The sequence below is a fragment of the Ctenopharyngodon idella genome, chromosome 10, assembly GCF_019924925.1.
Source record: "Ctenopharyngodon idella isolate HZGC_01 chromosome 10, HZGC01, whole genome shotgun sequence".
NCBI classification, from domain to species: domain Eukaryota; kingdom Metazoa; phylum Chordata; class Actinopteri; order Cypriniformes; family Xenocyprididae; genus Ctenopharyngodon; species Ctenopharyngodon idella.
In genome coordinates, this window is record NC_067229.1 from 8,533,951 (window position 1) to 8,556,559 (window position 22,609).

The 22,609-nt window shown below is 39.4% G+C and overlaps 1 protein-coding gene, 1 long non-coding RNA gene and 1 pseudogene across 4 annotated transcripts; 2 read left to right on the plus strand and 1 right to left on the minus strand.

Annotated features, from left to right (window-relative positions):
* Positions 1–22: 22 nt before the first annotated feature.
* Positions 23–7,594, plus strand: LOC127519972 (vitellogenin-like; annotated as a pseudogene).
* Positions 6,395–22,282, minus strand: LOC127519974 (uncharacterized). Of its 3 annotated transcripts, none has more exons than XR_007931993.1 (3): positions 20,195–22,279; positions 6,728–6,884; positions 6,395–6,604 (listed from the first exon to the last, which is right to left on the minus strand). It is a non-coding gene; the product is annotated as an uncharacterized LOC127519974 (long non-coding RNA). The 3 variants fall into 3 exon arrangements; XR_007931994.1 differs by lacking the exon at positions 20,195–22,279 and adding an exon at positions 8,168–8,498; XR_007931992.1 differs by lacking the exons at positions 6,395–6,604; positions 6,728–6,884 and adding exons at positions 18,421–18,630; positions 18,753–18,909 and having other exon boundaries at positions 20,195–22,282.
* LOC127519967 (vitellogenin-like) lies at positions 12,061–20,104 on the plus strand. The gene is made up of 28 exons (XM_051907637.1): positions 12,061–12,122; positions 12,288–12,308; positions 12,437–12,588; positions 12,715–12,966; positions 13,050–13,211; positions 13,301–13,449; positions 13,564–13,714; positions 13,811–13,968; positions 14,052–14,217; positions 14,302–14,427; positions 14,512–14,730; positions 14,824–15,041; positions 15,129–15,226; positions 15,357–15,481; positions 15,570–15,671; positions 15,775–15,894; positions 16,004–16,190; positions 16,280–16,382; positions 16,472–16,657; positions 16,757–16,868; positions 16,976–17,165; positions 17,243–17,487; positions 17,958–18,002; positions 18,279–18,356; positions 18,448–18,654; positions 18,779–18,921; positions 19,013–19,151; positions 19,233–20,104. The coding sequence occupies exons 1-28, from the start codon at positions 12,083–12,085 to the stop codon at positions 19,356–19,358; spliced, it is 4,020 nt and encodes a 1,339-aa protein (XP_051763597.1). The 5' UTR covers positions 12,061–12,082; the 3' UTR covers positions 19,359–20,104.
* Positions 22,283–22,609: the final 327 nt, after the last annotated feature.

Here is a 22,609-nt window from a genome sequence, read left to right on the forward strand (position 1 = left end):
GTTTCTCTGAGGAGCTCTTCACAAACCATCAGCCATGAGAGCTGTTGTGCTTGCCCTGACTGTAGCCCTAGTGGGTAAGTCAATATATATTTATATATTTTTCTCCTTCTCTCTCTCTCTCTCTTTTTTTTTTTTTTTTTTTTTTTGCTTTGCTTTGCTTTAAGAAAGCTTGTTTAAAAATTTAGAACCTCTTGAAAACCTACTAAAAAAATTTAATATATATATATATATTTTTTTTCTATTTCTTTTAGCAAGTCAACAGATCAACCTTGGTAAGTAATATAATTTGGCAAATTAATTTTAATTGGTGATTTAGACTGCATTATTGCTTAGGTAATGACCCTTGCATAGGTAATGACCCTAACAATTGACTCAAATCAAAAATATGGTACACTTTCAGTTCCAGAGTTTGCCCTGGATAAGACCTATGTGTACAAGTATGAGGCTATGCTCTTGGGTGGTCTTCCTCAAGAAGGTCTGGCCAGAGCAGGTATAAAAGTCAGCAGCAAGGTTCACCTCAGTGCCGCGACAGAAACCACCTTCCTGATGAAGGTAATGACCATTAAGAACTGTAAATTTTATAGGTGTTCAACACTGAGAGAAAACAAAATGTGTTAGCAAGCATTGGCTGTTAAAAGACACAATTCCCTCATTTTAAGTGAAAATATTGCTTTACAGCTCATGGATCCTCTACTCTACGAGTATGCTGGCATTTGGCCCAAGGATCCATTTGTTCCTGCGACTAAGCTCACCTCAGCTCTGGCTGCTCAGCTTCAGATTCCCATCAAGTTTGAGTATGCTAATGGTGTAGTTGGAAAGGTATTCGCCCCTGCAGGAGTCTCCCCTACAGTACTGAACTTGCACAGAGGAATCCTCAACATCCTTCAGCTCAATCTTAAGAAGACCCAGAACATCTATGAGCTGCAAGAGGTGAAAAAGTGATCCTAGTATGTTTATGATCTATTTCTATAATTAGTTCTGCAATCTTTTTTTTTTTTTACTTGTCCTTCAAGGCTGGAGCTCAGGGAGTGTGCAGGACCCATTATGTCATCAGTGAGGATCCAAAGGCCAACCACATTATTGTCACCAAGTCCAAGGATCTGAGCCACTGCCAGGAGAGAATCATGAAGGACGTCGGCTTGGCATACACTGAGAAGTGTGCTGAATGCACAGAGGTAATGAAGAAGTCTGGGAAGAATAGAAATATTTACTCAATATAATGAAAATGCCAAGAGTCAAATGTCACATACCTTTCTTTTAACAGCGGGTGAAGAGTCTGATTGAAACTGCATCTTACAACTACATCATGAAACCAGCTGCAGCCGGTGTACTGATCGCTGAAGCAACAGTTGAGGAAGTGCATCAGTTTTCACCCTTCAATGAGATCCATGGTGCTGCCCAGATGGAAGCAAAGTATGATTCATCCTCTGTGAGATTTCTCTTAGAAATATGAAGAAACAATACTCCTAACACATTTCATTAACTTTAGGGTTAAGTTAAAGTTTCAGAAATAATTCTTTCTTTCAGACAAACCTTGGCTTTTGTTGAGATTGAGAAGACCCCCGTCGTTCCAATCAAAGCTGATTACTTGGCCCGTGGATCCCTGCAGTATGAGTTTGCAACTGAGATTCTTCAGACCCCCATTCAACTCATGAAGATCAGTGATGCACCAGCGCAGGTATAATACATAACCTAAAATCTTTAATGATCTCCAAGTCAAAGCCCTTGTTCTATGATAAAGATGTCAACTGATCATTGCCTTTATTCTTTCTAGATTATCGAGGTCCTAAAGCACTTGGTTGCAAACAATGTGGCCATGGTCCATGATGATGCTCCACTTAAGTTTGTTCAGCTCATCCAGCTCCTGCGTGCTGCCACCTTGGAGAATATTGAAGCCATATGGGCTCAGTTCAAGGACAAACCAGTTTACAGGTACAATTTGTGAGCAATAAGTTAATAGGAATATAATTCAAGGGCAATTTTTTATTATGAATATATTTTAAACAATTAATCTGTTAGGCGCTGGCTTCTGGATGCTCTTCCTGCTGTTGGCACACCAGTCATTGTGAAATTCATCAAGGAGAAGTTCCTGGCTGGTGAACTTACCACTCCCGAGTTCATTCAGGCTCTTGTGGTTGCTCTGCAAATGGTCACTGCTGATTTGGACACCATCCAGTTGACAGCTGTGGGTTCATCTTACTATACACAAAGTGCTGTTCTTCAAATCTTTCCTAAATGAAATGAATAATTTCTGTATTTTGCTGATCAGAGTTTGGCTTTGCACGAGAAAATCGCCACAATCCCAGCTCTGCGTGAAGTCGTCATGCTTGGATATGGTTCCATGATTGCCAAACACTGTGTTGCAGTTCCCACTTGTCCTGCCGAGCTCCTCAGGGTAAACACCTCGAGCCCTTCAAAATTTCTGTTAGGGGCTTAATCTTTAATATTTATCTAAATGTATGTGCCTCAAACTTCTCAGCCCATCCATGAGATTGCTGCAGAAGCCATTTCCAAAAATGACATTCCTGAAATCACTTTGGCTCTGAAAGTTCTGGGCAATGCTGGTCACCCTGCTAGTCTTAAACCCATCATGAAGCTCCTACCTGGACTGAGAACTGCAGCTACTTCTCTGCCTCTTAGAGTCCAGGTTGATGCCATCTTGGCCCTGAGGAACATTGCCAAGAAAGAGCCCAAACTGGTAAGTGTCAGACTTTGTAGGAAAGTTTAAAAAAAAAAAAAAAAAAAAAAAAAAAACTTTTTCCTCCAATAATGAAGTAAACTTGTTCCCTGCCTCAGGTTCAGCCAGTAGCCCTGCAGCTTGTATTGGACAGGGCTCTCCACCCAGAAGTGCGAATGGTTGCTTGTATTGTGTTGTTTGAGGCAAAGCCCTCAGTGGCCCTTGTCTCAAGTCTTGCTGGTGCTTTGAAGACTGAGACTAACATGCATGTTGCAAGCTTTGCTTATTCCCACATCAAGTCCTTGACCAGAATCACTGCTCCTGATATGGCAGCTGTGTAAGAAAAACAAATAATTTCTCATATATTTTAATTTATTACATCATTTGAGCACAAGCTAGAGATAATCATGTTTGTCCATTCCAGTGCTGGTGCAGCTAATGTTGCCATCAAGCTCATGAGCCGCAAGCTGGACAGGCTTAGCTTCCGTTTCAGCAGAGCCCTTCAGCTGGACTTCTATCATAGTGAGTCTTGCAAAAAAAATTTTATAAGAGAGCTAAAAAATAGTCTTTTGGGTGTTTCTTAAGATGTGTAAAAAAAAAATCTCCATATATAATAAATCACATTAATTGTATTCTTACCTCTGTCCCTGTGCAGCTCCTCTTATGATTGGAGCTGCTGGTAGTGCCTACATGATCAATGATGCCGCCACCATCCTGCCCAGAGCTGTTGTAGCTAAAGCACGTGCTTACCTGGCTGGAGCTGCTGCTGATGTTCTTGAGGTGGGCCAACCATGACTTTTTTTTTTAGAAAATCTGATTCATGGTTTTAAAATGTTTTCAATCTACAATCAGTTGATTCTCTCAAACAGATTGGTGTGAGAACTGAAGGAATCCAGGAGGCTCTTCTGCAATCTCCTGCTGCAGATGAAAGTGTTGACCGTGTCACAAAGGTTAAGCGTACCCTGAGAGCAGTAAGTTTTCATGTCCAGTGTATTGTATAAGTTTGTACTTTTATGTATTATAAGCATAACATATATAATACAACATATAACTTCTCTGTTTTAACTCTTCAAGCTTGCAAACTGGAAGGCCTTTCCAACCAATCAACCACTGGCTTCAGCATACGTCAAATTACTTGGACAAGAAGTGGCTTATTTAAACATTGACAAGACCGTCATTGAAGAAGCAATACCGGTACTGTGTTGTAGTTTAAGTCTCCTCTCTCATTACCGTATTTTTTGAGATCTGTCTCACAAATAATTCTCACAATTAGAATTAAGTTTCTCATAAACACTGTTCCCAGATTGCCACTGGACCCAAACCACGTGAACTGTTGAAGGCTGCCCTTAAAGCTTTGCAGGAAGGAATTGCCTTTCAGTACGCCAAACCCCTGCTTGCAGCTGAAGTGCGTCGTATCTTGCCAACAGCAGTTGGTGTGCCCATGGAGCTCAGTTTTTACACTGCTGCTGTTGCTGCTGCAAGTGTCAATGGTACCTTTGTTTTCCTAGAACCTTTTATCTGTTCCTTGGATATGAGGGTGTCACTTCTAAGTTTGATGTTGTTCTGTTCACCCTTCTAGTTAAGGCCACCATTACACCTCCTCTCCCTGAGGAGATTGAAACTATGACTCTTGAGCAGCTGAAGAAGACTGATGTTCAGTTCCAAGCTGAAGCAAGACCAAGGTACAGTTTTGCAGCTACATTCATGAAGATGGGATATGAAATACACAACAACAGTTTTACAAACAATCTCCCTTATTCTTATTTCAGTGTTGCTCTCCAGACCTTTGCTGTGATGGGAGTGAATACTGCCTTGATCCAAGCTGCTGTTATGGCGAGAGGAAAGATCCGTACAATTGCCCCTGGAAAAGTGGCTGCAAGAGCAGACATTCTCAAGGGCAACTACAAGGTGGAGGCTCTGCCTGTTGAGCTTCCTGAACACATTGCTGCTGTGAGGTAATGAAATCTTAGTCAGTCCTGTGTAGCAAACATTTTGAATCAGTTCAAAAGGTTTCTGAAAGTGAAATGTGACCCACCTTTTGTTTGTTCCAACAGCTTTGAGACTTTTGCTGTGGTCAGAAACATTGAAGAGCCCACCGCTGAGAGGACTGTTCCCTTAGTACCTGAGTTGGCCATGCAAAATGCCCAGACTCCTGCTGATTATTTGGTAAATTTTGAACACACATGATGGATATGTGTTAGTATGCTAAGCATTCATTTGCTTCAAGTTTTAAAATGGCAAGTGTTGATTATAATACTTAATTTTCTTTCCAGTCCTCCGAGATACCAGATGAGACTCCTGTGAGAGCTGCTGCTCCATTTCACAAGACTCTCTGTCTAGCTGTCCCATACATTGAAATCAAGGGGTGCATTGAGGTGCACTCTCACAATGCTGCTTTTATCAGAAATGCTCCTCTCTTCTACATAATTGGACAGCACTCAGCCCGTGCTGCAGTGTCAAGAGGTATTCTTACAGGGAAAATAACCTTAATTAAACTCAAGTATTTTCAGCCAAAATAATAATTGTCATTTTGGCTGTAGCTGAAGGTCCTGCAGTTGAAAGACTGGAGCTTGAGGTCCAAGTTGGTCCTAGAGCTGCTGAGAGGCTCCTGAAGCAAATCAACCTCATTGATGAGGAGACTCCAGAAGGAAAGGCCTTCCTGTTGAAACTGAGGGAAATCCTGGAGACCGAAGATAAAAATGTGCCTGTCTCTTCTGAAAGCAGCAGCAGCAGCCGAATCATCAGCAGTTCAAGCTCCTCCATGTCCAGCTCTCGTGTGACTGAGGTGAGGATATGGAATGTAGCATGTTGGTGTGGAAGTAGAACACACCAATAGTATCATTTTTTTTTTCTGTTACAAAAATTAAAATTATCACAGAGGTACTGGGATAAAAGTTTATAGTTCGGAATTAAACATTAATGTCTATGCTAATGATCAAAATAGAGCAAATCATCTTTTAAAAGTAACTTGATGCTTCAAATAACGATTGTATTGACTACACTGATACAACTGTAGGTGGCGACAAGTGACTGTTAAAAAAAATATTTGTAGTTGAATCATTCATTCAAGAGATTCTTTAAAAAAAAATGCTGATTCAATTATTTATGGATGAGTCGCTGAATCATTCATTCAAACAGATTAAAAAAAAGACTCATGATCAATTTTTTTCAGAATTGTGCAGCTCTATTAGGTAGTCAATATATGTCATAAATGTTTATTTATTTACATTGAGTCATTGTATATGGATTTTCAGACTGCCACCATCATGGAGCCTTTCAAGAAGTTCCACAAAGATCGGGTAACTACTAAAAATATTTTTATTAATATTGTTCTCAACTCTGGCCCTCGAGGTCCACTTTCCTGCAGAGTTTAGCTCCAACCCTAATCAAACACAACTGAACAAGCTAATCAAGGTCTTCAGAATTACTAGAAAGTTATAGACAGGTGAGATTGGTCAGGGTTGGAGCTAAACTCTGCAGGAAAGTAAAACCTTAAGGGTTTTTCTTTAAGGGTTTTGAGAATTCCTGATTTAGATCATCAAATATTTATTATGTCTATGTTAAATTGCTTGCAGTACTTGGCACCCCATGGTGCCTCAAAGGCACGAAGCAGTGGAAGTGCTGCATCTAGCTTTGAGGCTCTCCAGAAACAGGTGAATCAATTAGTGTCATTTGTTTGTTCATAACTTAAAACCCAAAGATGACATTTTTAACTAATTAATTGATTATGTTTTTTTATTTCAGGCTAAGTTCCTCGGAAATGGTATTCCACCTGTTTTTGCTGTCATTGCCCGTGCTGTGAGAGTTGACCACAAGCTGCTGGGCTACCAACTTGCAGCTTACTTTGACAAGCCAACTGCAAGAGTGCAGCTCGTCATTTCCTCCATCGCTGAAAATGACAACCTGAAGATCTGTGCTGACGGTGCCCTGCTGAGCAAGCACAAAGTCACTGTAAGACCGAAAAGACTTGTGTGATTTAAAAAAAAAAAAAGTTTTAGAACAATTATCGAAATAAATTTCTCAAGTGAAATAATTGTCATCAATACCAACCTTTGAACACAACTGTCCTTTTTCAGGCCAAGGTTGCTTGGGGTCCAGAATGCCAACAGTATGCAGTCACTGCTAAAGCTGAAGCCGGTGTCCTGGGCGAATTCCCTGCTGCACGTCTAGAGCTGGAATGGGAGAGGCTGCCAGTAATTGTCACCACCTACGCCAAAAAGTAATGTTCAGCAACACTGAATGACAAATGAACAGTGTAGAAAATGGCACTTGTTTAATCTGCTCTTCTTTGTGTATCCCTTCACAACTAGGCTGTCTAAGCACATCCCTATGGCAGCTTTCAAGGCAGGCTTTAGACTTGAAAGAGCAACGAACAGTGAGAAAGAGATTGAACTGACTGCAGCCTTGCCAACTCAGAGATCCTTGAATGTCATTGCTAGGATTCCAGAGGTAAATAATTTTCCTTTAAATTATGACTCTCACAGAAATATAAGGAAATGCAAATAATTATTTTTGTTTCTGCTGCTCTAGATGACACTGTCAAGGATGGCTATTCCTCTCCCTGCCGCTGTTCCCATCAATCCAGATGGAACTCTTTCCATTCATATCGATGAGGACATTCTCTCCTGGATCCAAAAACATATCAAGGAAGAATAAGAAATTAATTACATTTTACATTTTCAGAGGAAAATGTGAGCTGTACTTGTGTAGAATTTTTTTCAGTTTAATTGAATACATTAACAATGTTGTTATGTATATAATGTAATACAATCTAATGCTAATAAATACTCTGCAAGTGTCAGAATTGTGTGCTGCTTTCACTTTACAGTAACACTCAGTAAAAGTTTTTTTTTTTTTACACATTTTCTGAAAGATAAATAAAAATTCAAAGGGGGACCCAAGTTCAAATCCCGGCATGTGGTCTTTTCTGACCCTGTCACTCTTACACTTACACTTTGATTCCTGTCCACTTTCTATACTGTCCTAAAAATAAAATAAAAAAAATACTAAAAATAAATCTAAAAAATGCAGTTATTTTTTTATTATTATGTCTTTGTCCTTGTTTTATATATTTTATTTTTAGCTTATACATTTACAATCATACACAGATCTTTCCTGATATCTGAAAATCGTCGAACACACTTGTCAATACAGTAAAGTGACAGACTAGTCACACATCACCATCTACAGACATTTATGAATGGAGTGCCCCATTACATATACAGTAAATTCTAAGTACTCTTATGTGTACAAATCCATTCTTCACTAGGCCTACTTTTTGGGGAAAACATGTCCCTGTCTTTCACTTGTTTTGTCAAATTTAAAAGTATCTTCACCTTCACCCTGCCTTCATGTGGTATCAGACAAATTGCAAATAATACTGCAAGTGGGAGTCATGTGAAATGACTTAGAGCTCTTGTAGCCTACATTTGGCCCCTTTTTGTCGATTTTTTGTTTTATTTTAAGTTTTATTCAATATTTGCACTTTACCAGATGGCACACAATCGAAAACAGCAGGATTTGTCGCCGTCGTCTTCTCCGATTAAGAAGAGATCCAAGACACCGAGCACGAGTGATACGGTTGACAAAATGGAGTAGCACTCTTTGAGGACATTCTAAAAACAGAGTTTACGGCGATACGGAGTGAATTTGCTTCTCACATGTCAGTTGTGCAGTCGCTATGTTCTAAACTCGATCTTCTTACAGGTGAGATGTGAAAACGACTCGCAGATCATGATGTGCGATTAGCCGCGCTTGAACAGCAGGTGGTGGATATACAAGATTGGAACAGGCGCAGCAATCTGCGTCTGGTTGGATTGCCTGAAGGATCCGAAAAGGACGACCCTTTTTGAAAAGATAGCTGCCGACGTGGCTCCCTTCTCTGGCGGGTAGGGAGATTGAAGTGGAACGAGCACATCGCGTGTACACGAACAGATCGCGCTAAACCACGTGTCTTTCTCTTTAAACTTTTGCGATACTCGGACAGGGAACGGGCTGCCAGACTTCATACGCCGGTGAAAAAAAGTGACGGAGCAACGCTGCCCTTTTTTCCAGACTTTTCTCCTATGACTGCAAAAAGAAGTGCGTTTGTACCAATTCGGAGGGAAATGAGGGAAGCTGGCATCCAGAATTTCCTTCTTTATCCTGCAACACTAAAGCTCATTCTCAATAAGGGTGAACAAAAAAATGCTGTTCTCTCCAGAGGAAGCGAGACATTTTCTCAGTTGTCATTCAGCTACTAACCCTCTGTGAACTTCAGCAGGATATTTTCTGTCTTTAATTGAAGAAGATATGCTCTAATTTGTCAGGTGATTGTTCTTTTATAAAGTGTTCACCTCACTTTATTTATTTATTTTTTCCACAAATATTGAAACTCTCTCAGTTCACATTGTATTTCTTATTTCGTGTTGGGTTGTGTGCTATGGTTTCTGCCGGGTTGTAAATTTTTATTTTTTGAAATGTAGTTATGTTATTTTATGTATTTCTTTTTATTTGTTTATTTATTTGTTATATATAGCCTATATATTTTTTTATATTTCGACGTACTTACTAGCCATTATATCAGCACAGGGCCAGTGTTGGTGCTTCAGTAATGTGCAGGCTTCTGTTGACTCCACGGATCGTATTAAGGGGGGCTGGCGGATCAAGGTCTGTTCTTGGTTTGATCCCCCATAGTTCATGGGAATAGTTATGTTTCTCCAAATGGTGATGGGAAGGGTGGGGGTTGGTTTAACGGTAGACTCAAATGGCTTCTTTTTCTAAGTTGCACTTTGTTTTGTCAAGCAGCTATGTTGTTTTGTCAAAGGCTATTTGATACCTTTGACTGAGATTAATATTCTGAGTTTTTATTTATTGTCAATCCATCTGGTGGCTGTCCTTTGCTCATTTGCGTTTTGGGGGAATACTGTGGGTTCAAGCCAAATTCCGAGCTCGGAGCCTTCCCCTTTGGACAGCTTGCCAAATACACATAACCTTTAGCTACTGTGTGAACTCATAAACTATTATTCGGTAGAATTCATTTTGAAGAGGATTTCCATGCATTTCCGTGATTCAGGCACATCACTAGCTGTACTTATGATTGGCATGTCATGAAAATGTCCATATGGGCAACTTCTCTTGCAATTTATTTAAATACTGCAATGAGAATTTGTATGTATCCTCAGCTGACTGCACCTTTTGACCAGCAACATCAAACAGCACATGAAGAAGATGGCGCTGGAACTTGTGAAAGTAAAGTAAGCCACAAGCAGGCTTGATGACACACTGTAGTGATATTACATAGGCTACCTGCAAACTAGTCGCTTTTCGGTGAAATTCGCCGTGTTGAGTCAAAATATATCATTTATGTGAATCGTGTTGATCTGAAGAGTTGGGGGTGTCAGGGTGAGTTTTCAGGCACAATAAATCGAAAATGGGCTACTTTCCCATAGACAGGAGACCATAGATATCTCTCGAGCTGTCGTGATCTTTTTTGGCGCTCTGTGGTGTGACTGAAACATCGCTGTAGCGCTTCAGTTCAAACAGAGGCAGAGCGCACGTGAACCGATCATCTCTTCTGCTTTACAACGCAAAATAAACATGAATGAATACCGAAAGTATGTTGAAAGATACAGTACAACTTACTGAAATCCGTATCATGTCATATGTAATGTTAATCGATCAATCATTGTTTCAACCGCGGAAAAGCGCCAATAAAATAGCTTGTAAAAATATCACATTTACCGTAAAATGTACCTGTTTATTACCTGTAATAAAGCCATTCCATGTCATAAAACTCGTTAGTCTGCTACAAAAATGAACTTAGAGAGGAGCATTTTGATATATATCCACTGTGACTACAGGCCATTGCATATTCATGTACTTGACATGTGCTTCAATATTGAATGTATAAAACCGTTTTATGACAGCCACCATTTAAATGTTTAGGCCGATATTAAAAACGAGTAGAAACATAATTATGTCTTTAAAAATTTGTTATAACGTTAAAAAACTTCTTTATGTGTAATTTGTATGTAAGTACAAATCAATTCATTTTAACCTTTAATATTATAATGATGTACCAGCTGTGGTTCCCTATATAGTTTACAGCAATAGTTGAGAGAGATTTTTTCTTTGAGGAAATTTGCCATGTACTGCACCTGATAGGCCCCAAATTAATCATTATTGAATTGAAGGTGATCAAATTGAAATCAAATTGCAAGCTTCTGAATCAAAATCGAATTCAATTGTGAAATTTGTGTCAATAAATGTTCTTTTTTCTTTTTAATTTTTTTACTTGAAGCAAATGTTGTTTTTTCCATTTATTTTCTTGCCAGAGTGCACCAGAATGCTTAGTTTACATGTTAAAATCATGAAAATTTTCTCTTGGGGGAGGATGACCCCAGACCCCCCTACCATTTACTTTGTAAACATGTCACCTTTTGCACCACTTTGGAGTTTGCAGGTATGGAGATTAAAAACTAAATGGCCTTGAAGGGGGTTCAATATTTCACATGTACAATATTTCATATTTACACAGTAAGTGGGAGACCTCTTTTTGGATGAAACATCTGTACTACAGTTGGTTTATCACTACTGAACTGAGTTGATCTCACTAGATGACAAAAGATGGAAAATTTTATTTACGGTCTCTGAAAATATTATTTAACATTTGAATAATATATTGCACACATTTTTCCAGGGTTCAATCACTGTTGGCCTTTAAATGTTAGGTGCCAATCTTAATGCAGTCTACTGAATTCAATACTTTGCGGGGATTTTTTTTGTTGGTTGCTAATACGCTTTCTTCGTGTTTTAACAAAAATTACTTGTATTAACAATTATGAAACTGTCCACAGATCACTCCATGTCTAGTTCCAAAGTTCATACAATGTTTTTTCATCAGACATTTAATTTATTCAATAAAATGAATAAACTAATATGGACTTTAACAAGTTAAAGACTAAGGGCCAGGGTAACCTAACCCAAAACTGATAGCTAAGCTTTGCCTTCAAGCCAGAGTTGATAACTAAAATGATTGTTTGTATAAACATTTACAATAATATTGAATATATTTACTGTAATATACCTACTCCATAGCTATCTATATATAAAAACTCTAAAAATTTTGTTGCTTAAGCATTATTTTATTGATATGATAGAATTGGGGAAAATCACCTTTTTGAATATAAAAGACAAATGGTCAGCATTTCACTGTGGACATTGGCCTGAACAATGACATGATGACAGGCCAGGGTAACCTAACCTCTACTGATATTTATGTTCAAATAAGTTGACAGAAGTCTTGTAGAATGTGATACTCATTTAAGGTTAAAGTTAATAATTAATTTATGAATTAATACTGGTCAGCAAGAAACTACTATAAAAGATCTGTTTCTCTGAGGAGCTCTTCACAAACCATCAGCCATGAGAGCTGTTGTGCTTGCCCTGACTGTAGCCCTAGTGGGTAAGTCAATATATATTTATATATTTTTCTCCTTCTCTCTCTCTCCTTTTTTTTTTTTTTTTTTTTTGCTTTGCTTTACTTTTAGGAAAACTTGTTTAGAACTTTAGAACCTCTTGAAAACCTACAAAAAAAATCTAAATATATATTTTTTTCTATTTCTTTTAGCAAGTCAACAGATCAACCTTGGTAAGTAATTTGATTTGGCAAATTAATTTTAATTGGTGATTTAGACTGCATTATTGCTTAGGTAATGACCCTTGCATAGGTAATGACCCTAACAATTGACTCAAATCAAAAATATGGTACACTTTCAGTTCCTGAGTTTGCCCTGGATAAGACCTATGTGTACAAGTATGAGGCTATGCTCTTGGGTGGTCTTCCTCAAGAAGGTCTGGCCAGAGCAGGTATAAAAGTCAGCAGCAAGGTTCACCTCAGTGCCGCGACAGAAACCACCTTTCTTATGAAGGTAATGACCATTAAGAACTGTAAACTTTATAGGTGTTCAACACTGAGAGAAAACAAAATGTGTTAGCAAGCATTGGCTGTTAAAACACGCAATTCCCTCATTTTAAGTGAAGATATTCCTTTACAGCTCATGGATCCTTTACTCCACGAGTATGCTGGCATTTGGCCCAAGGATCCATTTGTTCCTGCCACTAAGCTCACCTCAGCTCTGGCTGCTCAGCTTCAGATTCCCATCAAGTTTGAGTATGCTAATGGTGTAGTTGGAAAGGTATTCGCCCCTGCAGGAGTCTCCCCTACAGTACTGAACTTGCACAGAGGAATCCTCAACATCCTTCAGCTCAATCTCAAGAAGACCCAGAACATCTATGAGCTGCAAGAGGTGAAAAAGTAATCCTAGTATGTTTATGATCTATTTCTATAATTAGTTCTGCAATCTATTTTTTTTTTTACTTGTCCTTCAAGGCTGGAGCTCAGGGAGTGTGCAGGACCCACTATGTCATCAGTGAGGATCCAAAGGCCAACCACATTATTGTCACCAAGTCCAAGGATCTGAGCCACTGCCAGGAGAGAATCATGAAGGACGTCGGCTTGGCATACACTGAGAAGTGTGCTGAATGCACAGAGGTAATGAAGAAGTCTGGGAAGAATTGAAATATTTACTCAATATAATGAAAATGCCAAGAGTCAAATGTCACATACCTTTCTTTTAACAGCGGGTGAAGAGTCTGATTGAAACTGCATCTTACAACTACATCATGAAACCAGCTGCAGCCGGTGTACTGATCGCTGAAGCAACAGTTGAGGAAGTGCATCAGTTTTCACCCTTCAATGAGATCCATGGTGCTGCCCAGATGGAAGCAAAGTATGATTCATCCTCTGTGAGATTTCTCTTAGAAATATGAAGAAACAATACTCCTAACATTTTTCATTAACTTTAGGGTTAAGTTAAACTTTCAGAAATAATTCTTTCTTTCAGACAAACCTTAGCTTTTGTTGAGATTGAGAAGACCCCCGTCGTTCCAATCAAAGCTGATTACTTGGCCCGTGGATCCCTGCAGTATGAGTTTGCAACTGAGATTCTTCAGACCCCCATTCAACTCATGAAGATCAGTGATGCACCAGCACAGGTATAATACATAACCTAAAATCTTTAATGATCTCCAAGTCAAAGCCCTTGTTCTATGATAAAGATGTCAACTGATCATTGCCTTTATTCTTTCTAGATTATCGAGGTCCTAAAGCACTTGGTTGCAAACAATGTGGCCATGGTCCATGATGATGCTCCACTTAAGTTTGTTCAGCTCATCCAGCTCCTGCGTGCTGCCACCTTGGAGAATATTGAAGCCATATGGGCTCAGTTCAAGGACAAACCAGTTTACAGGTACAATTTGTGAGCAATAAGTTAATAGGAATATAATTCAAGGGCAATTTTTTATTATGAAGATATTTTAAACAATCTGTTAGGCGCTGGCTTCTGGATGCTCTTCCTGCTGTTGGCACACCAGTCATTGTGAAATTCATCAAGGAGAAGTTCCTGGCTGGTGAACTTACCACTCCCGAGTTCATTCAGGCTCTTGTGGTTGCTCTGCAAATGGTCACTGCTGATTTGGACACCATCCAGTTGACAGCTGTGAGTACATCTTTCTATACTCAAAGTGCTGTTCTGCAAATCTTACCTAAATGAAATTAATAATTTCTGTATTTTGCTGATCAGAGTTTGGCTTTACACGAGAAAATCGCCACAATCCCAGCTCTGCGTGAAGTCGTCATGCTTGGATATGGTTCCATGATTGCCAAACACTGCGTTGCAGTTCCCACTTGTCCTGCCGAGCTCCTCAGGGTAAACACCTCGAGCCCTTCAAAATTTCTGTTAGGGGCTTAATCTTTAATATTTATCTAAATGTATGTGCCTCAAACTTCTCAGCCCATCCATGAGATTGCTGCAGAAGCCATTTCCAAAAATGACATTCCTGAAATCACTTTGGCTCTGAAAGTTCTGGGCAATGCTGGTCACCCTGCTAGTCTTAAACCCATCATGAAGCTCCTACCTGGACTGAGAACTGCAGCTACTTCTCTGCCTCTTAGAGTCCAGGTTGATGCCATCTTGGCCCTGAGGAACATTGCCAAGAAAGAGCCCAAACTGGTAAGTGTCAGACTTTGTAGGAAAGTTTAAAAAAAAAAAAAAAAAAAAAAACTTTTTCCTCCAATAATAAAGTAAACTTGTTCCCTGCCTCAGGTTCAGCCAGTGGCCCTGCAGCTTGTATTGGACAGGGCTCTCCACCCAGAAGTGCGAATGGTTGCTTGTATTGTGTTGTTTGAGGCAAAGCCCTCAGTGGCCCTTGTCTCAAGTCTTGCTGGTGCTTTGAAGACTGAGACTAACATGCATGTTGCAAGCTTTGCTTATTCCCACATCAAGTCCTTGACCAGAATCACTGCTCCTGATATGGCAGCTGTGTAAGAAAAACAAATCATTTCTCATATATTTTAATTTATTACATCATTTGAGCACAAGCTAGAGATAATCATGTTTGTCCATTCCAGTGCTGGTGCAGCTAATGTTGCCATCAAGCTCATGAGCCGCAAGCTGGACAGGCTTAGCTTCCGTTTCAGCAGAGCCCTTCAGCTGGACTTCTATCATAGTAAGTCTTGCAATTTTTTTTATTTTTTATAAGAGAGCTAAAAAATGGTCTTTCTTAAGATGTGTAAAAAAAAAAATCTCCTTATATAATAAATCACATTAATTGTATTCTTACCTCTGTCCCTGTGCAGCTCCTCTTATGATTGGAGCTGCTGGTAGTGCCTACATGATCAATGATGCCGCCACCATCCTGCCCAGAGCTGTTGTAGCTAAAGCACGTGCTTACCTGGCTGGAGCTGCTGCTGATGTTCTTGAGGTGGGCCAACCATGACTTTTTTTTTAGAAAATCTGATTCATGGTTTTAAAATGTTTTCAATCTACAATCAGTTGATTCTCTCAAACAGATTGGTGTGAGAACTGAAGGAATCCAGGAGGCTCTTCTGCAATCTCCTGCTGCAGATGAAAGTGTTGACCGTGTCACAAAGGTTAAGCGTACCCTGAGAGCAGTAAGTTTTCATGTCCAGTGTATTGTATAAGTTTGTACTTTTATGTATTATAAGCATAACATATATAATACAACATATAACTTCTCTGTTTTAACTCTTCAAGCTTGCAAACTGGAAGGCCTTTCCAACCAATCAACCACTGGCTTCAGCATACGTCAAATTACTTGGACAGGAAGTGGCTTATTTAAACATTGACAAGACCGTCATTGAAGAAGCAATACCGGTACTGTGTTGTAGTTTAAGTCTCCTCTCTCATTACCGTATTTTTGGAGGTCTGTCTCACAAATAATTCTCACAATTAGAATTAAGTTTCTCATAAACACTGTTCCCAGATTGCCACTGGACCCAAACCACGTGAACTGTTGAAGGCTGCCCTTAAAGCTTTGCAGGAAGGAATTGCCTTTCAGTACGCCAAACCCCTGCTTGCAGCTGAAGTGCGTCGTATCTTGCCAACAGCAGTTGGTGTGCCCATGGAGCTCAGTTTTTACACTGCTGCTGTTGCTGCTGCAAGTGTCAATGGTACCTTTGTTTTCCTAGAACCTTTTATCTGTTCCTTGGATATGAGGGTGTCACTTCTAAGTTTGATGTTGTTCTGTTCACCCTTCTAGTTAAGGCCACAATTACACCTCCTCTCCCTGAGGAGATTGAAACTATGACTCTTGAGCAGCTGAAGAAGACTGATGTTCAATTCCAAGCTGAAGCAAGACCAAGGTGCATTTTTTGCAACTACACGATGGGATGTAAAATACACAACAACAGTTTTACAAACAGTTTTATAATCTCCCTTATTCTTATTTCAGTGTTGCTCTCCAGACCTTTGCTGTGATGGGAGTGAATACTGCCTTGATCCAAGCTGCTGTTATGGCGAGAGGAAAGATCCGTACAATTGCCCCTGGAAAAGTGGCTGCAAGAGCAGACATTCTCAAGGGCAACTACAAGGTGGAGGCTCTGCCTGTTGAGCTTCCTGAACACATTGCTGCTGTGAGGTAATGAAATCTTAGTCAGTCCTGTGTAGCAAACATTTTGAATCAGTTCAAAAGGTTTCTGAAAGTGAAATGTGACCCACCTTTTGTTTGTTCCAACAGCTTTGAGACTTTTGCTGTGGTCAGAAACATTGAAGAGCCCACCGCTGAGAGGACTGTTCCCTTAGTACCTGAGTTGGCCATGCAAAATGCCCAGACTCCTGCTGATTATTTGGTAAATTTTGAACACACATGATGGATATGTGTTAGTATGCTAAGCATTCATTTGCTTCAAGTTTTAAAATGGCAAGTGTTGATTATAATACTTAATTTTCTTTCCAGTCCTCCGAGATACCAGATGAGACTCCTGTGAGAGCTGCTGCTCCATTTCACAAGACTCTCTGTCTAGCTGTCCCATACATTGAAATCAAGGGGTGCATTGAGGTGCACTCTCACAATGCTGCTTTTATCAGAAATGCTCCTCTCTTCTACATAATTGGACAGCACTCAGCCCGTGCTGCAGTGTCAAGAGGTATTCTTACAGGGAAAATAACCTTAATTAAACTCAAGTATTTTCAGCCAAAATAATAATTGTCATTTTGGCTGTAGCTGAAGGTCCTGCAGTTGAAAGACTGGAGCTTGAGGTCCAAGTTGGTCCTAGAGCTGCTGAGAGGCTCCTGAAGCAAATCAACCTCATTGATGAGGAGACTCCAGAAGGAAAGGCCTTCCTGTTGAAACTGAGGGAAATCCTGGAGACCGAAGATAAAAATGTGCCTGTCTCTTCTGAAAGCAGCAGCAGCAGCCGAATCATCAGCAGTTCAAGCTCCTCCATGTCCAGCTCTCGTGTGACTGAGGTGAGGATATGGAATGTAGCATGTTGGTGTGGAAGTAGAACACACCAATAGTATCATTTTTTTTTTCTGTTACAAAAATTAAAATTATCACAGAGGTACTGGGATAAAAGTTTATAGTTCGGAATTAAACATTAATGTCTATGCTAATGATCAAAATAGAGCAAATCATCTTTTAAAAGTAACTTGATGCTTCAAATAACGATTGTATTGACTACACTGATACAACTGTAGGTGGCGACAAGTGACTGTTAAAAAAAATATTTGTAGTTGAATCATTCATTCAAGAGATTCTTTAAAAAAAAATGCTGATTCAATTATTTATGGATGAGTCGCTGAATCATTCATTCAAACAGATTAAAAAAAAAGACTCGTGATCAATTTTTTTCAGAATTGTGCAGCTCTATTAGGTAGTCAATATATGTCATAAATGTTTATTTATTTACATTGAGTCATTGTATATGGATTTTCAGACTGCCACCATCATGGAGCCTTTCAAGAAGTTCCACAAAGATCGGGTAACTACTAAAAATATTTTTATTAATATTGTTCTCAACTCTGGCCCTCGAGGTCCACTTTCCTGCAGAGTTTAGCTCCAACCCTAATCAAACACAACTGAACAAGCTAATCAAGGTCTTCAGAATTACTAGAAAGTTATAGACAGGTGAGATTGGTCAGGGTTGGAGCTAAACTCTGCAGGAAAGTAAAACCTTAAGGGTTTTTCTTTAAGGGTTTTGAGAATTCCTGATTTAGATCATCAAATATTTATTATGTCTATGTTAAATTGCTTGCAGTACTTGGCACCCCATGGTGCCTCAAAGGCACGAAGCAGTGGAAGTGCTGCATCTAGCTTTGAGGCTCTCCAGAAACAGGTGAATCAATTAGTGTCATTTGTTTGTTCATAACTTAAAACCCAAAGATGACATTTTTAACTAATTAATTGATTATGTTTTTTTATTTCAGGCTAAGTTCCTCGGAAATGGTATTCCACCTGTTTTTGCTGTCATTGCCCGTGCTGTGAGAGTTGACCACAAGCTGCTGGGCTACCAACTTGCAGCTTACTTTGACAAGCCAACTGCAAGAGTGCAGCTCGTCATTTCCTCCATCGCTGAAAATGACAACCTGAAGATCTGTGCTGACGGTGCCCTGCTGAGCAAGCACAAAGTCACTGTAAGACCGAAAAGACTTGTGTGATTTAAAAAAAAAAAAGTTTTAGAACAATTATCGAAATAAATTTCTCAAGTGAAATAATTGTCATCAATACCAACCTTTGAACACAACTGTCCTTTTTCAGGCCAAGGTTGCTTGGGGTCCAGAATGCCAACAGTATGCAGTCACTGCTAAAGCTGAAGCCGGTGTCCTGGGCGAATTCCCTGCTGCACGTCTAGAGCTGGAATGGGAGAGGCTGCCAGTAATTGTCACCACCTACGCCAAAAAGTAATGTTCAGCAACACTGAATGACAAATGAACAGTGTAGAAAATGGCACTTGTTTAATCTGCTCTTCTTTGTGTATCCCTTCACAACTAGGCTGTCTAAGCACATCCCTATGGCAGCTTTCAAGGCAGGCTTTAGACTTGAAAGAGCAACGAACAGTGAGAAAGAGATTGAACTGACTGCAGCCTTGCCAACTCAGAGATCCTTGAATGTCATTGCTAGGATTCCAGAGGTAAATAATTTTCCTTTAAATTATGACTCTCACAGAAATATAAGGAAATGCAAATAATTATTTTTGTTTCTGCTGCTCTAGATGACACTGTCAAGGATGGCTATTCCTCTCCCTGCCGCTGTTCCCATCAATCCAGATGGAACTCTTTCCATTCATATCGATGAGGACATTCTCTCCTGGATCCAAAAACATATCAAGGAAGAATAAGAAATTAATTACATTTTACATTTTCAGAGGAAAATGTGAGCTGTACTTGTGTAGAATTTTTTTCAGTTTAATTGAATACATTAACAATGTTGTTATGTATATAATGTAATACAATCTAATGCTAATAAATACTCTGCAAGTGTCAGAATTGTGTGCTGCTTTCACTTTACAGTAACACTCAGTAAAAGTTTTTTTTTTTTTTTTTACACATTTTCTGAAAGATAAATAAAAATTCAAAGGGGGACCCAAGTTCAAATCCCGGCATGTGGTCTTTTCTGACCCTGTCACTCTTACACTTACACTTTGATTCCTGTCCACTTTCTATACTGTCCTAAAAATAAAATAAAAAAATACTAAAAATAAATCTAAAAAATGCAGTTATTTTTTTATTATTATGTCTTTGTCCTTGTTTTATATATTTTATTTTTAGCTTATACATTTACAATCATACACAGATCTTTCCTGATATCTGAAAATCGTCGAACACACTTGTCAATACAGTAAAGTGACAGACTAGTCACACATCACCATCTACAGACATTTATGAATGGAGTGCCCCATTACATATACAGTAAAATCTAAGTACTCCTATGTGTACAAATCCATTCTTCACTAGGCCTACTTTTTGGGGAAAACATGTCCCTGTCTTTCACTTGTTTTGTCAAATTTAAAAGTATCTTCACCTTCACCCTGCCTTCATGTGGTATCAGACAAATTGCAAATAAAACTGCAAGTGGGAGTCATGTGACATGACTTAGACCTCTGTAGCCTACACTTGGCCCCTTTTTGTCGATGTTTTGTTTTATTTTAAGTTTTATTCAATATTTGCACTTTACCAGATGGCACACAATCGAAAACAGCAGGATTTGTCGCCGTCGTCTTCTCCGATTAAGAAGAGATCCAAGACACCGAGCACGAGTGATACGGTTGACAAAATGGAGTAGCACTCTTTGAGGACATTCTAAAAACAGAGTTTACGGCGATACGGAGTGAATTTGCTTCTCACATGTCAGTTGTGCAGTCGCTATGTTCTAAACTCGATCTTCTTACAGGTGAGATGTGAAAACGACTCGCAGATCATGATGTGCGATTAGCCGCGCTTGAACAGCAGGTGGTGGATATACAAGATTGGAACAGGCGCAGCAATCTGCGTCTGGTTGGATTGCCTGAAGGATCCGAAAAGGACCGAAAAAAGGATCCGAAAAGATAGCTGCCGACGTGGCTCCCTTCTCTGGCGGGTAGGGAGATTGAAGTGGAACGAGCACATCGCGTGTACACGAACAGATCGCGCTAAACCACGTGTCTTTCTCTTTAAACTTTTGCGATACTCGGACAGGGAACGGGCTGCCAGACTTCATACGCCGGTGAAAAAAAGCGACGGAGCAACGCTGCCCTTTTTTCCAGACTTTTCTCCTATGACTGCAAAAAGAAGTGCGTTTGTACCAATTCGGAGGGAAATGAGGGAAGCTGGCATCCAGAATTTCCTTCTTTATCCTGCAACACTAAAGCTCATTCTCAATAAGGGTGAACAAAAAAATACTGTTCTCTCCAGAGGAAGCGAGACATTTTCTCAGTTGTCATTCAGCTACTAACCCTCTGTGAACTTCAGCAGGATATTTTCTGTCTTTAATTGAAGAAGATATGCTCTAATTTGTCAGGTGATTGTTCTTTTATAAAGTGTTCACCTCACTTTATTTATTTATTTTTTCCACAAATATTGAAACTCTCTCAGTTCACATTGTATTTTTTATTTCGTGTTGGGTTGTGTGCTATGGTTTCTGCCAGGTTGTAAATTTGTATTTTTTGAAATGTAGTTATATTATTTTATGTATTTCTTTTTATTTGTTTATTTATTTGTTATATATAGCCTATATATTTTTTTATATTTCGACGTACTTACTAGCCATTATATCAGCACAGGGCCAGTGTTGGTGCTTCAGTAATGTGCAGGCTTCTGTTGACTCCACGGATCGTATTAAGGGGGGCTGGCGGATCAAGGTCTGTTCTTGGTTTGATCCCCCATAGTTCATGGGAATAGTTATGTTTCTCCAAATGGTGATGGGAAGGGTGGGGGTTGGTTTAACGGTAGACTCAAATGGCTTCTTTTTCTAAGTTGCACTTTGTTTTGTCAAGCAGCTATGTTGTTTTGTCAAAGGCTATTTGATACCTTTGACTGAGATTAATATTCTGAGTTTTTATTTATTGTCAATCCATCTGGTGGCTGTCCTTTGCTCATTTGCGTTTTGGGGGAATACTGTGGGTTCAAGCCAAATTCCGAGCTCGGAGCCTTCCCCTTTGGACAGCTTGCCAAATACACATAACCTTTAGCTACTGTGTGAACTCATAAACTATTATTCGGTAGAATTCATTTTGAAGAGGATTTCCATGCATTTCCGTGATTCAGGCACATCACTAGCTGTACTTATGATTGGCATGTCATGAAAATGTCCATATGGGCAACTTCTCTTGCAATTTATTTAAATACTGCAATGAGAATTTGTATGTATCCTCAGCTGACTGCACCTTTTGACCAGCAACATCAAACAGCACATGAAGAAGATGGCGCTGGAACTTGTGAAAGTAAAGTAAGCCACAAGCAGGCTTGATGACACACTGTAGTGATATTACATAGGCTACCTGCAAACTAGTCGCTTTTCGGTGAAATTCGCCGTGTTGAGTCAAAATATATCATTTATGTGAATCGTGTTGATCTGAAGAGTTTTTTTTTTCGGGGGTGGGGGGTGTCAGGGTGAGTTTTCAGGCACAATAAATCGAAAATGGGCTACTTTCCCATAGACAGGAGACCATAGATATCTCTCGAGCTGTCGTGATCTTTTTTGGCGCTCTGTGGTGTGACTGAAACATCGCTGTAGCGCTTCAGTTCAAACAGAGGCAGAGCGCACGTGAACCGATCATCTCTTCTGCTTTACAACGCAAAATAAACATGAATGAATACCGAAAGTATGTTGAAAGATACAGTACAACTTACTGAAATCCGTATCATATGTAATGTTAATCGATCAATCATTGTTTCAACCGCGGAAAAGCGCCAATAAAATAGCTTGTAAAAATATCACATTTACCGTAAAATGTACCTGTTTATTACCTGTAATAAAGCCATTCCATGTCATAAAACTCGTTAGTCTGCTACAAAAATGAACTTAGAGAGGAGCATTTTGATATATATCCACTGTGACTACAGGCCATTGCATATTCATGTACTTGACATGTGCTTCAATATTGAATGTATA